A 17,299-nucleotide genomic window follows, 5' to 3' on the forward strand; every position below is an offset into this window, starting at 1 on the left:
CTGGTAGAGAGCATTGAGTAGAAAACAAAAGTTGTTTAATCCTCCTCTGTTGGTTTTATCAAGCGAAAAAGCAACTAGGTGAGAGACAATTACTTCCTCTTATTGTATGTATTAATTTTGGAGCTAATTTATTGTGAAAATGTGGAAATATTATTTATTCAATGTACAAAAACAGCTGAGTTGTGTTGCCTAATCGCACAAACCTTCCTGTGTTCTTCTGGAGTTAGATCAGGATAAAACACGATTAATGATCGAAAGATTTGCTCTTGAACAGGCTTTACATTCTCTTAAAACTGGGCCATCCAAAATGAATATATTTGAAGACGAAAATCACCCGATGCTTCGCCTTGTCGTAATCTCTACGATTCTAATTCTTGGAGTGCTGATCATCAATGACCTGTTCCCTTGGGGGGCCTTTGGTATAAGAACGAGAAGAAAGGAGAGTAATATTGTTCTTATAACACTGGCTATTATCGCTTTATTCGTTGAGTGGATTATATACTACATTATGGGTTGAACGATGGATGAATATTAAATGGTATGCTTTATTAAGACATTAAGCTTCTTAACAATGCTCAACGACGACTTCCCAAGCCAGTATTGGTATGAATATTCTCCATTTTTTTGTACTGAAGCCAGAACGAGTAACCTGTTTATCAAAGTAGCCTGTTTATCAAACTCAGAAAAGTGCTATCATTTATGACCTTGTGTCTTCTTTCAAGTTTCAGATTTAAAAAAAGCCTAATATGTAAATAGACTTTCTAGGATTATTTATTTAGGATAAGACTGTTCCCATATTACAATGGGCCTTGATAAGCTAAAGCAGCAATGTAAAATTCTTAAATTCAATATGATATTTATTAATACTGTGAAATAAGTTTAGTGGCTGCTTAGTTATATAGCAGTTGTTACTGCATTTATAGTTTGAAATCGTATTTTGTAATTTATGCATTTTCTTGACTTTTTATTCATATGAATCATTGCTACTTACTGAAACACACCTTATAATGTGGTGCATAGAGTGACTTCACTTTGTCCATGAAAGTTGTATTATTTAGTGACTGACAGTCAAAGTATAGCAAAAGAAAACAATGGAATTTGTGTCTGCTACTATGTATTACGTCGACCATTCTTTCAAGAGAAAAGTAAACTCACTCTAATAGGTCTCTATGTATTCAATGTCCATATTACACCTTTGCTTTAAAGGTTCCACCAGGTGTTTTCCCTCACAATCCTCACATTCTCTCCTTTCTCCTCCCCCCTCCCTCTCTCCTTCCCCCCTTTCAGATAAAATTTAACGTAGAGCTTTATCAAAGATTAGTTTCAATCCATCTCAGCTTCAGTCTTCGTTCAGGAGGAGCAGGCTCTAGACTTAAGAGATTTTTCTGAGTGGACATGTACCATGCTGAACATCTTCTTTCTTCTATATACTCAAAAGATGGATTCGTGTGAGAGATATTGCTACCAAAAGATGTTCCCAAGTCTATCTGGGACCCCTCTCTGAAAAACCCACACGTTAATATCTCACCAAACCCTCGTTTGAATCTAGGATTTCGCATGACTAAAATGACGGGACTGAACACGCTGAATGAGAATCCACAAAAAAGTGCAACGCGAAAAAAGTCCCTTTGAACGTTCAACAATGACATGACTGAATTGACAAAGAATGGCGTCCAACATAAGAAGAAAACAAAAATCACTATAGAAATGGTTATTACTATTCTTCGTTTGGCTCTTATGCCTTTATCGTCTATTATCCCCGTATCTCTTATCCGTTTGAAGTGCTTTTGGACGACACGGATGACGTTATAGTATATAATAATTATTGCAATAATTGGAATCATATATGATATAGTGCTAAAAAATATCACATGGGCAAAGTGAAGCGTTCTTGTTGGGTTATTGAAGTAACATGTTGCAGCTTCTGACTGGTTTGAAATCTTTTTCCAACCCAAAACAGGACCTGTGGCACACAGAAAAGCAATCATCCATGTACAAAGGATTACCAGGAATGTTCTCTTTCGGTTCATAATTCTTTTTAAAGGTTTATAAACAGACAAGTATTTGTGTAGACTCAGGGCAATCAAGGTAAAAACGCACTCCAAGAACCAGAACTGTAACATGAAACAGTTAACTTTACAAAATTCATTACCCCAATTCCATCGGCCTCTGGTTAATCCCATCAACATTAGAGGCACGCAAAACACACACGTACCAATCTCTGCTATCGCGAGATTAGTGAAAAAGATGTTCGTTCGTGTTCTCATTTCGCATTTTAAAGCCACGACCCCAACAACAAGGATGTTCCCTACGAATCCGGCTATAAGAATTAGCGATAGAATGACAACTTGGAAGACATTTACGTTGTCAAGATTAGCTTTCTTGTCTTCCGTCAGGTTGCCCGAAGACTGATTTAAGAAAGGTTCAAGTGTATCTCCTGAAAGTAAACTTTTTGTATCCATGCGATGAAAGCTGATGTTGAATTCCACCTTTTTCGATTTATCCATCCACGCATTTATCTTCCATTTTCGTTACCCATGACGACATCATCGGCTATAAACAAACAGAGAATGGCTACCGACTCATTACATTGGTTTCACTAACTTTTTTTGATTTGTCAACTGTACGCGAATTCACATACAAGTGTGAGTCTAATAAACTCGGCAGGCGATCAAATTATTGTACTTGCAGCCGGAAATCTTTTGTTAACTCCAAGAGTATGTTTAATACCTGATCAATAAACAGTTTGAATACCTTTCAAGTCTGTTTTCCTGTTTGGGACTGTTCTTTTGAATAGGTTTTATCCTTGTTCATCGATGCACCAATAGCGTTGACGCTTTTCTAATACCTTTAAGTCACCTGAAGAATTTAATTCCTATATACATTTTCATAAGCGTTTAATGTTTGAAATATTTACTTAGTCAAAATATCACATGAATATTAATTTTTCGATACAGGGCTGACAGAACGGCACAGAATACCTACCACAATCCTTCGCACGCTCTGTTCCGACGACATTTGAGGCTGAAGATAGCTAGCTAATCTTACAGATGATAATGCTTACTCTCCAAAAAATTACAGAGACACATTTGACGAAAAATCGAAATATGTGTAACATGATCGAAGTATAGTCGAACTACTTTCAGTTTGTGGAAGAACTGCTTATATATGTGGCTAGAAAAATCCCACGTGAAATTGATCAGCTTTGTAACACCGTTCTTAAAACTTGTCTTGAGAATGAACCTTGAATGAAGATGAATTTTTTTTTGATAAAAAAAGCTTAGTGGACAAAGGCAGCGGCGACCACGATTGAATCGCGCATTCCATTTGATTCACGTTGCAGCATTCCAATGAGTAGTGGTAGTGCGATGCTCAAAATGTGAGCAAAAAAGCTTTTTTGAGCGAATCAATGCCAAAAACAGGGGCAAACCCAGGGGCAGGGTTGTGGGGTTTGCAACCCCACCTATGAAATAATAATAATAATAATAATAATAATAATAATGATAATAATAATAATAATAATAATAATAATGATAACACTTTGCCGTTTAGTAAATGCCATAATAGAATTTTGCTCCTTATTACAGTCAAACCAGCTCATATGTTCCTACCGCATACTTGTTTTAGAAAACTCGCCAGCTTTTGCGCTAAAAGCTATAGATTTTCGGTATATCAGTGACTTTTCTGCCTTTTTTCTGTTCTCTCCATCTAAATCTCCAATATACCGTTTTCTCAAAGTTGCGTGCGTATCCAATTGACGGGTCACAAAATTGAAAGACGCAAATTCAGTAAAATTGAGAAGCCAGTTTTATATTTTAAGAGGACAATAATCAATTTTATAAATTCTTATCGGAAAGTATTTAATAGAAATGTATGATAATCCTCATTATAAAGCTCCTGTTCTGGTATCATCGTGGAGCGTCAAGTTCCTTAAATTTAGATGCGCACGCAACACATTTGACGAAAAATCGAAATATGTGTAACATGATCGAAGTATAGTCGAACTACTTTCAGTTTGTGGAAGAACTGCTTATATATGTGGCTAGAAAAATCCCACGTGAAATTGATCAGCTTTGTAACACCGTTCGTAAAACTTGTCTTGAGAATGAACCTTGAATGAAGATGAATTTTTTTTTAATAAAAAAAGCTTAGTGGACAAAGGCAGCGGCGACCACGATTGAATCGCGCATTCAATTTGATTCACGTTGCAGCATTCCAATGAGTAGTGGTAGTGCGAGCTCTAAATGTGAGCAAAAAACGTTTTTGAGCGAATCAATGCCAAAAACAGGGGCAAACCCAAGGGCAGGGTTGTGGGGTTTGCAACCCCACCTATATGAGAATTTTGATTTTTTCTTAAACATCATGAAGTGTTTTTTGTTTGTTAATTAAATAATAATAATAATAATAAAAACACCCTGCCCTTTAGTAAATGCCATAATAAGAATTTTGCTCCTTATTACAGTCAAACCAGCTCATATGTTCCTACAGCATATTTGTTTTAAAAAACTCGCCAGCTTTCGCGTTAAAAGCTATAGATTTTCGGTATATCAGTGACTTTTCTGCCTTTTTTCTGTTCTTTTTTTCTCCATCTAAATCTCCAATATACAAGTTGCGCGCGCATCCAATATTGGCGGGTCACAAAATTGAAAGACGCAAATTCAGTAAAATTTAGAAGCCAGTTTTATATTTAAAAAGGAGAATAATCAATTTTATGAACTCTTATCGGAAAATATTTCATAGAAATGTATGTTAATTCTCATTACAAAGCTCTTGTTATGGTATCGTGGCCCGTCAAGTCCCTTAAATTTAGATGCGCACGCAACCTTGAAAAAATGGTCTATAGACCATTCTCGTATCCAGAGCTCCTCGGCTTCGTTCCTACCCGTCGGAAGCCGAGGAGCTCTGGATACGAGAATGGTCTATAGACTAACATGAAGATATAGAAATATAGATAAGTTAAAGTGCTTGAGAACGAGGTTATTCCGGGCGAAAGACTATAGACTATTTAGTTTGAACGTAATATAAAGATCTCATTTCAGACCACATTTCATTCCCTAGAGCATCATTGCCAGTTAACGGTTGCTCATGTGAAAACACGTAACATATGAATATAGATAAAACTCAAACATACAGTATATGCTCAAGAGAATGACACGTGGTCTGAAACGGGAATACATTACGCCAAAACTAAATGACATATCATGCTGACATGTTAGTCTCGCAACGAGCGCTGTGTGGAAATTCAATTGAAGCGCTAAACCTCTTATTCACTAAAATGATGAGGCCTGTTATGTTGAACTATTGAAAGTGAGAGTCCTGAAAAGGAAAAAAAAACGAAACCCCAAATTTTTTCAACTTCGAGGCCTTATGATCTTTTTGTTTCCGCCAATCATCAGTAAGCGCGGGAATTTCAGACGCGTTTGCGCCGAAGACATTACGTCATGCGCTGTACTTGGATTCCAGCCTGGCCTTTCACTACCGCCATGTTGGAAACGGGGATGGTAGAACTTCAAATTTTTCTTATTTTACAAACTTTATTTTCCCAAAAAGTCATGTTTTACGCCTGACAAGGTAAGTTTGATGTTCATAAATTATTTCTGGATTTATTCCATTTAATTTGCAATGAATATGATACAACTATTTTGACAAGTGAAAAAAGAGAGAGAGAGACAGCACGTAGAACTTTAATTCCTGAGAAACTTTGTTGAATTAGGCTGATATTTATCGGTATTTGCACCGTAAGTAACAAACCATTATTGGTTATGTTGTGCTATTATATTTGGAAAAATATGTAAATGGTAAATATTCGAACTCGTTTAAATTTTTTGAAACGTAGCAAGACAAATCCTATCAATTTTGAATAAGAAATTTATAAAAATATGAATACCATTCAAAAAGTCTTAGCTTGCGTATATATATTTTTTATTTTTCATTTTTGTAAGGGAATAGTATACACAATTTCACAATTTTATGCAAATTCCATTGTTTTCTATTGTTTAACTAGCACTATTTTGTACTATTTAGTAATTAGTGTTTCACGGATTTACTGTGGTCAATCTACTACGTTATGCACTAGGTACGGTGAGGGCCGACTGTATAAGGGAATTTGCATTTTGAATTTTGAATTTCCCCACCCCTAAACAATACTCACTGATTAAAGTCAAATTTCCACCCTTAGTACATAAACGATATGTTTATTGTATTTTCTGGCTTTTTCAAGATGACAGCCATGTAAAATTCCCTACTGTGGTGGAATTAGTATACACTGTAGGTAAAAGGTTACATGGGGACGAGGGAAATTAGGGATAAATTTCACACATGTTTGACAAACACCAAGTTACCATATGATTACTAATAAAATATTAAATTACGGCAAAGAATTCTGCAGTCATAAGCTTAATTTGAATTTGACTTTGAATTTGAACCTAATATCGATGAACATGAAGAAAAAAATTATTTCAATGCCTTTAGGATATTAGTATTTTCAGTTATAGATTAAGCATGCTTTCAGTTCTCTTTAGAAATACAAAAGTCAAGTTATATTATTATTATTATTAAAGTTATATTTTTGCAAATGACTATACTTTACAAAAACTCTAGTTTCTGCCATGAGACTTCCTCTCAGCTTGTCTACCTCGTAGTTTTCTGGGATTTTCTCACTTTTTTGATCCTCACATCAGTTTATAGGTGCATTAAACGTGTGTGATTCCTATGAGTTTGAAAGAAAAGGTATATATCCATTTGTAGGTTTGACTGTATCTAGATTCGCAGCTGAATATCATTATGCTAGTCATTAGTTATATATTGGGGAAAGTTTAAAAATGTGATGAGTAATATTAGTTTATTAATGTCCCAATGGTTTATATAACCAAGCCCTTCGATGTGCAATATATTGTCACAAAGCCCCCCACTTTTTCCCTTTTTCCATTTTAATCTCTTATATTTTCCAATCTTAGCCTCAACTTTTTCTATACTTGTCTGTTATATTTTCCAATCTTAGCTTAACCCTCACCCCCAACCCCCTGGTGGTCTGTGGTATCTTAGGCAAGCGCTGTAAGATGTATGTTGTGTCCCTACATTTATTCATAATTTGTTAGGGACAGTACATTTTTTTCATAAAGTCCCTCTATTTAGAGCTCTCAATTTTGCGAAAAGTGGTGCAATAACTCCTTGTGTAATTATCAATGTATTTTTAAATCAAATGCCTCTTCAGCAGGATTTTTAATATATCTAAAAGACTAGAGCTGGTTATACAAAGCCTAAACCAATCAATCACTGAATTGATGGTTTTCACAGCTGCCATGTTGGATGAATTTAACAAAAGATCTGTCATTATTCTCTTTTGTTATATCATCCAACATGGCTGCCGTGTCTTTTGTTATTTCACTCTCTTGGGAATGATTGCAAACCAGCAATAATTAAGCACTATCCAATGAATAAAAGCCCTATGTCGTGGGTGGTGGATAGTAATCCATAAGATAAAATGCAGTGATAATTCCTATTCAAGGTTCACGCAACTGAATCACAAAATTTGAACATCTAGTTTATCTGATGGAAGAGAATTTATCTGGTGGATAATGCTTATTTGGACTTTATAAATCATTCTCTGGATGTTTTAGGAAATAAATCATGTATAAAAGTGTATGTGTATACACCTAATAATTGAAATATGGCGACCAATTTGAATAGCTATTGTTCTTCAGTGACTAGCGACTGACTAGCCTCTTATACATGGGAAAACGCTTTTATGTTTCCACGTGAACACGAGGCTAGTCAGTCGCTAGTCACTGAAGAACAATAGTTATTCAAATTGGTCGCCATATTTCGATTAGGTGTATACACTTGCCTTAAATTTGATAATTTTCCTTTCTCAAATCCTTTTTGTGTGAAAATCAATATCTTAAAATGTTAATTTAATCGCAATTTTCTTATGAGCTTAATCATGAGAGAGCTGGCAATATAATATGTATGGTTGGCTCAGAATTACCTAGCAATAAGAAAATCCTTGAAAGGAAAATACATTTCGTATCAGTAGCCATTGTAATATTTAAAAAAAATTTAAATGTTAATATTGTAATATTAGAACTCAATAGTGTAATTTGCTAAAGAAATTATTGGCGAGTTTCATAATCATTTATTAAGATGATGATGATGATGATGATAATAATAATGAGATTTTATATAATTTGTTAAAAAAGGTAATTCTTAATGATAATAATCATGATAATAGTAAAGATACTTGCTATGATTTTGAGCGCTTTTACCAATTTATAACATTGCAATTGTTACTTGATCTACTTTTTATGATAAGTAAATAACCATTTTCAAATATAATACTTTATCATAGCTGTCTAAAATACTTTAAGCCACTTAAGAATTAATAGGAAATAGCTTCCCATTATTTTATTTTTCACTTCTAAAATTACTTCCTGCAAAAACCAAGTGTCAGCAAATATCCGCTAAAAACTTGAAATTAAATTACACATGTTTTTTTACTAATGTTATGTTTTTTATATGTTTTATATATTGCTAATCAAAGTTGAATATACATTAAACTTTTTGTAACAATTTTTTCCGCATTCTAACAAATTATGGATTGTCTAATTCTTGCTGAAATTGTAAAAAAAAATAAATAAATAAATAAAAATGATGTACTTCGTTTTTGACAAGTTTCGTCTTTGTCACAAATTTAAATTACTTTCTCATTTAAAGAGCTCTAGTTTTTAGAGAAATAGAGAAAATATTTCATTTTTAGCTTTCTTCCATTTTTGTAAAATATCTTGTTGGCAAGAGTTCCAGCCAGCTAGCGATCAATTGATAAAACTCTCTTAACCGCCAAAGAACGTGGGTTGAATACCCTAATCATATAGACAGTCGTCAATGATTATAATTACGTAGTTTCGTCGCTTTCCATGATGACGAGTTATCATTTATGGACAGTTTTTGTCTGGGTTTATTGTATAATACCAGACGTCCAGCCCTCGTTTTAATGCTCATTCCGGCTAATTTACATCTTTTCAAAGACTATTCATACTTGGCTGAGTGTATTTCCACTCCAATCCTGTAAATGGCCAATTTCTATTGAGTAAAAAAAATTCAAGGACTAAAAATGTTCTCCGCCTTCCTATTCTACTCCTTTGATCGTTTTCTTCTTAGAAGAATTGTTGCGGTACAGTAATGAAAATCTTGCATCGGTTGACTGAGAACAGAAGTACCTTGAACTCAAAATAGATAGTTCAATAAATGTACAAACGTGCCCGGTATCATTCACGACGAGACAGAACTGATGGTAAGTACAAAATCTTCGTAAACGTTAGTTCATGTGTACACTCAAACGGCTAGCTACTAAGGTTAGTTATTCAAGAATGTATCTTACCATTGATACCTATTCATTCACAAGAAAATGTAACGCCGGTGGGCTATTATATCCCGTACTGTATGGCCACGCTGTATTTTCCGCTTACTTAGATCTTGTTTCGATCCTTTCCTATTAAGTTAATTAGTTTAATAATCTTTATTCGCAGTAAAAGTCTTCATGACTCACATTTGCTAGCATTTCCGTGTATATGAAACGGTGTAAAAATTCATAAGATGATCTTCCGCGTGCTTACATAGCTGGCATGTACTGATAAAGTTTATAGAGTGACTACTTTGCCTGTACTGACTTACTGCAGTAAGACACGAGAAACTGCGGTACATCAGTACCGACATAGCGGCAAAATGAAACACGAGGATGGAAAAACGATTCTCACTTCTCGTTTTAGAAACTGATCTTTTATTTATAATCTAACGATTTAAAATTTTTATAACAACCAATTAAAAAGTGTCCGTGAAAAATACAGAAAGCAAACGTCCGTCAGATAATCTCCTTATACAATATTGATTTTTACATGCTCAGTGATTGACTAAAACTAAAATTTTCAAGAGTCAGTTGGCTTTCGTGTGGCTTGATGGAAAATTAGAAGAAAAAAAAATTGATGATCATAAAAAAATGTGATTTATAAATGCAGGCCTCGTGGCTGTTTACTTCTTGTGCACGGTTCAACTAGTATATTGGTTTGTCTGTGGTGAGGATTTGTGCTGCGCACTATTGTCTGGATCTTCAAGTGTGGCATTATTTTGTTATCGAAATCAGCCACTCTTTGCATGATGCTTTAAGATGAATCAACAATCGAGATTTTTCTATTAGTTTTCTCACATCTCACAATTGACAATCATTGGAACGAGACCACCATTCATATCTCTGAAACTAAACGTATTTGACGCATCAGTCTTTATCATCAATTTCAAAATCAATTCTCCCCATGGACTATAGATTTTGCCGAATGATTATCAGAATATATATTCCTTCTCCGAAATGATGGTGAGTGATTTGATTTTGCAAATTGGTATGGACCGCAATTTATTACCAATTTTGCTATTCTTAGCAACTGTTCCAAATACAAGTCGTAAAAAAATTATTACCGATTTTGCTATTCTTAGCAACTGTTCCAAATACAAGTCGTACATCCACTTACATTTTCACTACTGAGTCATCCCTAAAATAATCCATACCGACGGGCTACTCTTAGATTATTCATTGTAACAAATAATTTCCCTAAAAGACGAATCTTGGTCAGTTTCGTTATCGTCTTATCATCAGCGGTAAAAAGCAATAACTGAGACTGAGACAGTGATAAATCAATCTAGTCTAAGTCACTGAGGCTGACATCCACATTGACTGTCATGTCTGACTTTTATTGGCGCGAAACATGAATTAAGAAACACTGGAACAGTTTTGGTGATGCATAAATATTCCTTAATAATCTCTGCAGATATCGGCATAACCCATGTTTTTCACTTATGGTTTTTGATATGGAATTGAATCGAACGACTTTTTAAATACGTTTTCTCGTGTGGGCGTCATTTCTGTAAATCCTTCTTCACATAAGGACTAATCCATCATTTGTTGAACATTTCGTCGGATTTCACTTACTCACCCTTACTCACTTGCATTATGTACTTATGATTTTCATTGTCGTCACTTGTCCCATTCAATGACTAAGTATTTCATAAAGTAGTTTCATATACGAGTTTATATGCACCATAGTAACTGTGCTTTTGGGGGATTTTCTCTGGGTTCTCTAGTTACTAAATACGAGAAAACTCCAAGGAAAATAGGTCTCTATTGTAGATGATTAATTTTGCCTAGCTTGATGACAATGACAGTAATTCCTGAATGATTTTCATTTACAGGAGTGATAAAGACCACATCCATGGCTGTACCATGTCTTTGCCTTCTCTGCGACACGATGGATAGAACCGGATCGCTAGGACGAAGAGAAAGCAACTTTTATACCGCACATTACAAGCCGTTTGGTATGACGGTCCATGATATCTCATAAAATGAGGCTGACCTTCCTTTCATAATACAAGTACGCTGGCAACAAGACAGACTAGATGTGCCAATGGTTGAAGGTTTCAGTGATAATAAGATTGTAATGGTTTTTATCCGACAGCACTTGGAACTTAGTGAGTCTTGAACACGTTTGTAAAGTTCCGTTTTATGTCGATGAGGTGCACTTCGAGTCCCCAGAGAATAATTTGCGCTGAAATACGTATTATATCGCCGTAGTCATAAAGGATACTGTGAAGTTGCGTTGTAATATGATGAAGTCAAGAGAAAATATTCTCTTGATGAAGTTTATTTCTGGCCATAAGGTACTGTATTAACTACAGATCATCACTTGCTAGATTTCATTGTACCAAAAATGTAAAACTTTCTGGACATATTGAGTACTCTGTAGCATGTTGCACGACCACCAACAAGTTAGAAAAAAAAAAAAAGAACTCATTAATTGCAGTATTCTGATTTGATCACAACAACGACAACGAAGAGTTCCTCTCGTGAATTGCAGCTATTTCTGCTGTGAATTGCAGCATTTTCTTGTGCTCTCATGATTGCGAAGTGTTGTAATTTTTACTCTACTCCAATAAACCTGGAAAAGTTGCACGAAGTGCAATATTCTATTGTGAGCCATCATCAGACAATGGAGAGTTGCACAAAATGCGGTATTCTACTGTGAACCATCCACAGACCAGGAAGAGTTGCACATAATGCCGTATTCTACTGTAAACCATCATCAGACCAGGAAAAGTTGCATTCACGAGCATTTTACGAAGAACCACCCACAGACCAGGAAAAATGTGGAATATGCGTCGATGTTTGAAGGTAAGTTTTGATGACTTCATCATTTTTTCATGTTTTCAGTCAGTCGTAAATGAAAATTTCTTGGAGGCTTTTAAAGATACTGTCTTGCTTAGGTTGCAGCAGTTACAATTGCTCATTGCTGCATTACAACTTGATGCTGTTGTTTTATAAGTTTGTGGCGCGCGATTATGTTTCTTCGGCGTTAGGAAACGCAAAGCTTGGTGCCAAGCATTAATACGAGTAACAAAATGGTACAGTATGAACTTGTTGCACATAATCATGACAATGACCTTTGCAAAGGGATGTTGCTCTCATTGCACCTCGTGCATATCTTTTTATGCAACAAATTTTTATTGCTGTATAAGTGGAAAATACTATTACAGTTATGCGATCAGTTGTACAGTTGTTGCTTGAAGTGCTAGACCTTGGGACATGACATCCTATCTGAGCTCCGGAAACATAGTCTGTCATTGTTCTAATACCTCAATTCAGGGTCTTCAGGAGCGGACGCTCAACAATTATCTTTCAAAAGGCCACCCGCTTGTTCGTCACTGCAGTTTGGACTGTTTTTTATTATATGACCGTGAATCTTAGAGCCTGGACACTAGCAAATCGAGCAATCTGATTGGATAGATCGCACCACGGACGGGTCTAGATTCTCCGGTATTAACCGGTCCGATCGCATATTAATCTTACGGCGAAAACATTTTGTCCTTTTCAATGAAAAGTGGTCATATAATAAAACTCTTATCAACCGAGCTTGGTCGGTCTGTACGGGATAATCTTGACCTCGGTCGGGTACAGACCTCTCTGTGCTCGGTCTGCACATTCCGACCTCGGTCAAGATTATCCCGTACAGACCTCCCGCTCGGTTAATAAGATCTAATTATTAAAGCGTGAACCTGATTCTAATTGTTTACTCTTTTGTATCAGAATCCATGTTTCGTTCATACCATGCATTTTGTGGACGAGAATTTTCATCAGTTTTGGTAAAGTTTTGGTACACATTTATTGTGAGTATCTTTGAATTGATTGTGAAAGCTTTGGAAGGATGATCATTTCTTGTATTATATAATACATGAGAGAAAAAGATCGTAGACCTTGATTGAATTGACACGCAACTTTCACTCGATGTATTTTTAGAGCGTACCCTTTCTCAACCCCCTCCTACATATACATTTGGATCCTGATTGTATAGTAGTGAATTCATCTTGTAATCCTAAAACCTGATGCCAAGGTTCAATTTTCTTTCTCTCTTTTTCATTTCTCCAATTAATAGGCAATTTCGTTTTCCGACTTTACGATAAAACACTTTGATACCTTTAGTTTTCGGGAATCCTAAATTCCAGTCTCTCTTAGTGCAACACGTAACATTGAAAGGAATCATTGAGATCCACACATAATTGTAAAGTACATTTTCTTAATATACTGCGGATTTCGTGACTGTTAAAAAGGTACGTGTCATGCAGTGACAACGGTAACTTCTTTCTGTATTAGCTGATTGCTTGAACGATCATCCTGATCATCAGATTCTATCGTTTAGTGATTCCTTCGATGGCTCAAAGGGAAGTTCCAGTTGCCTTACCGTGGAATCTGGGCTTTATATAGAACTTCGCAATGATTTTTGGGTCATCTTATAGATATAGTCGGGTGGTGGGGCTTATAAAAGGGAGGAAAAAACGTCTAAAATCAGTTCCATTCAAATATTTAACCGTGTCCATTTAAACTGAACATTAGTGTTCATGCAACTTTAGCTGTAAAAAGCTGTGCTACGGGGCTGCATTGTGGAATTCTATCGATTGAGGAAACTTACAACCGGATAAACGAATCTTATAACCGGGAGGGATTTTCTATTAGTAGACTGGCAGGCTTATATTCGGTGGTATATAACCGGGGGTAGGGGCTTATTACTTGGATTCTACCGTATTGTGACTGTGACAGGCAGTTTTTCGCAGTGAAAATGAAGAAACTGCGCTTGTACCAGAGGTTTTCTTTTCACGCATGAAAATTACTATCAGGAGTATGTCTAATTAGAACACTTTTTATCCTAACGGCACCCCTGTAGGGGAGAGTTCTTAAGGTCCAACCTGAATCATCGCTTCAATCCTTGACCCATTCGGACAGATCCGATTACTACTTACGCCTAAGTTAAGTCAGTCTGGGAGGTCTTTCTGAAATTGTCGGCTTTTCCTTTCTAATCGTGACATTGTTTTTGTCGCCTGTTTTACGACCGTCAATAACAGTCATCGACCATTGCGGTATTGTCAAAGTAGACTTTTCCTGTTTACCGCATTATTTTAAGGTCAATCTTGATTCATATATACCATCATATTAATTACCTAGTTACAAAATTGTACATAAAGGTCAAGGTGCATTAGATTTGTTCTTTAACAATGAATAATTGCAGCGAATCAGAGCAAGCCTGTCATTGTGCGCTTGGTATCATTAAAGCGCTTCTTACCAAATCAAATTTCGCATCACGACGTTGCTGGTCACAGTTGAAAGATCCTAAATGTTGTCAATGGTGTACTGGTGCCGCGCATTCCAAGCATACCATTTTTAGAGGTTTTCAATTAACGTTTAATTGTCGGATGCGTGGCATGTTTGAAATATTAGTACACAAAAGCGCCATGAAGCGCTTGGGGTTTGAGCACTGAATATTTACCAATTTTGTTCAAGTTGTATTTTTTTCCCTCTCGAATGATATTGATTTATTTTAGTTCTGTTTCTATTTTTGTGTACTCTGATATTTGACCACTGTTACTATAATTAGTGAATTAATAAATTCATAAGCACATCAATTTGCGGTCGTAATAAGTAAGCATGACAAATATATTCTAATTCGAACATTTTGATGCATTTAACTTCACCTAATCGTAATGTAATGTGAAAAAAGACTCATTAGCAGCACACAGGCTTTCTCTCTATATGCCCTGACGCTACACGAGTTCTAGATTGTGAACGTATTTCGAGTTTGTTTTGTTTGTAGCCGATTTCATTAACAATTATCATTTTAATGTTAACAGCACAATATTTGCTTATAATTACGACGACCTGTACACGACAAGAAGCGTACAGGGTTGATAACTTTTGTTTAAATTGTCAAGAGTAGCCTACCTTTACCTCTTTCTATCTTGCTTCTTTCACAGCTTGCGCACTTTCAGTAAATCAAGAATATTTTTACCCATTTCGCATTTTATTTGGACCTCTGAAACACGTGCCTGGCGAATGTTGCGCATGCTCATAGAGTTCCTTGTTTCTCCATTCATTACTGAGTCAGTTTTGAGAGCGATCAGGGGAAACGATTTTGTCAACATTGGTAGTTCGCTTGAGTACTCTATTCACGATCAGTTGACTGGTATTTCCAAGCGGTATTCAGTCTCTTCAGGTAAATCTTTAGCTGTAGATCCAGTGTGTTAGATAATTGAATCAGGGAACATCTCCTGTGTTTCTAGTATTGCGCGTACATCATGTCAATCGTGCGTAAGTCCCTTTGCTTGCGTGATTAATTACATGGAATCTCGTTCACTTGGTCCCGAGAGTTTGAATGGAACCCTGTAGGTATTTAGAAATGCTGTCCATCTTATTCTTATAGTTGTTTTTCCTCTAGCCGTCCCCTAATGTCGTAACAATATATCGTGAGTATTCGTGTTCAATGCTATCGCAGTTTATGGCTACCCTTCTTTAGGCTTGTGTACTCTGTCATTTGCATAAGACGCGGTACTAAATCCTCGCTTATCAAATGCTTTCTCATCAAAAAGAATTTGTCGTATATGTGTTTGTAGTGTTTACCGTATTATGTGAAGTTTAATCTAGCAGAGTCGTTCCTCATTTACGTCCATTGACTAGAACCTGTTCCGTGATAATAGGATTACCGTGCTTCCTTACCGATGTGTGGTTCGGTAGTCGTAGCGTGACAAAAGGCTTGCTGTTTTATCCCTTTGTAAGATGTTTTTCATATCAGTTTATTGTGGTTATTAGTAACGATATTCTTGTGTTTTCACAGCATATCAAGAGTGTACGGGCCACGACTTATTTAGCTTTTTGATCTCGTAAATCACTCGGACCTTGTAGAACGGAAAGTCATTCAATAACGAGCAAGAATGACTAGAATGCTACATACATATAAATAATACCTTTGGCCATAGGAATCATCTCCTATCGCGTATTACTTGCTTATTTCCATTTTAACAACGCATTAACGTGTTTGCATGTTTAATTTAAATATTTGTTGACATTGATTACCACGTAAAAGGGCTTGAAAAGAACATCAAGGACCTCTTTTTACTTTTGGGTCTTATTAGACACTGTTACTCTTCGATGTGCACTCGAACATCTAAATTTACAATATAACTTACAATTACGCGCATGGGTTGGTCGGGCCGAACCGGGGTAGATCATCCTCATGCCTTTAGTGATCATAAATCGTTTTGCTACTACTTAATTTCGAATCTCCAATATGATCCAACGAAACAAAAAACATGCGATTTGCTAGTTTAAATCGATCAGCAGTTCGAAGGAATCCTTTATGGCCCCACGAACCTTGTGGCAGCAGCAGTTGTTTGAGAAGGACTTGACAAATCCAAGTATGGATTGTCGTTTAAATTTATCGTTATTAAATCGAAACAAGACGTTTGGTAACCTAATGTCACAGACTTGTATCACTTGAAAAGTTGCCATAAGAGTTGCCTGCAATGGATACTCTTTCATTGAAGAAATGAGCTTGAAGTAATCAAGACTAGAGTAGCCGGGAACGATGCTCGGAACTTCCCGATCATTAAAGCATTTTTATAGCATTCGTTAATCGTAATCCAAAGATATCTTTGAACTCCAAAGCCGCACAAGAAAATAAGTCTTTAAGGACTTCTCGATTAAAGCTTCTAGTTGGTGCAATTGCATGAATTATTGAAATTTTTGATAGAAAAGTTACGCCGATGGTCGAAACTTGTAAACAATGAGTTTTAGGTGTTTCTGAAATTATCTGGTTTTTTTTTGTGTGTCATAGAATACATCGGGAGTACCTTTTTATGGAACAAACAAATTGTATTCGGAATTCGGTCAAATGATGTTATTCCTTGTACAATAGGCTCAGTCTCGTGGATCTCTTTG

General features: G+C 35.9%; 2 protein-coding genes across 4 annotated transcripts in view; one reads left to right on the forward strand and one right to left on the reverse strand.

Annotated features, from left to right (window-relative positions):
* Window positions 1–868: 868 nt before the first annotated feature.
* Window positions 869–2,716, reverse strand: LOC116303162 (putative G protein-coupled receptor 45). Its single transcript, XM_031712655.2, has one exon. The coding sequence runs from the start codon at window positions 2,505–2,507 to the stop codon at window positions 1,311–1,313; it is 1,197 nt and encodes a 398-aa protein (XP_031568515.1). The 5' UTR covers window positions 2,508–2,716; the 3' UTR covers window positions 869–1,310.
* Window positions 2,717–5,490: 2,774 nt separating this feature from the next.
* Window positions 5,491–17,299, forward strand: part of LOC116303160 (protein alan shepard) — a 38,861-nt gene continuing 27,052 nt past the window's right edge. Inside the window, exons 1-2 of one of the 3 annotated variants that reach the window (XM_031712648.2) lie at window positions 5,491–5,571; window positions 11,236–12,211. The gene's annotated coding sequence lies outside the window, so the exon portion shown is untranslated. Of the gene's footprint in view, window positions 5,572–9,164; window positions 9,290–11,235; window positions 12,212–15,452; window positions 15,579–17,299 lie in introns of those variants that run through there. The other 2 variants (XM_031712647.2, XM_031712646.2) reach the window with 2 other exon arrangements.

This window comes from Actinia tenebrosa, unplaced genomic scaffold (assembly GCF_029948245.1).
Source record: "Actinia tenebrosa isolate PJP-AT-01 unplaced genomic scaffold, QUT_ActTen_1.0 PGA_scaffold4__44_contigs__length_22323623, whole genome shotgun sequence".
In the NCBI taxonomy this organism is placed as follows: domain Eukaryota; kingdom Metazoa; phylum Cnidaria; class Anthozoa; order Actiniaria; family Actiniidae; genus Actinia; species Actinia tenebrosa.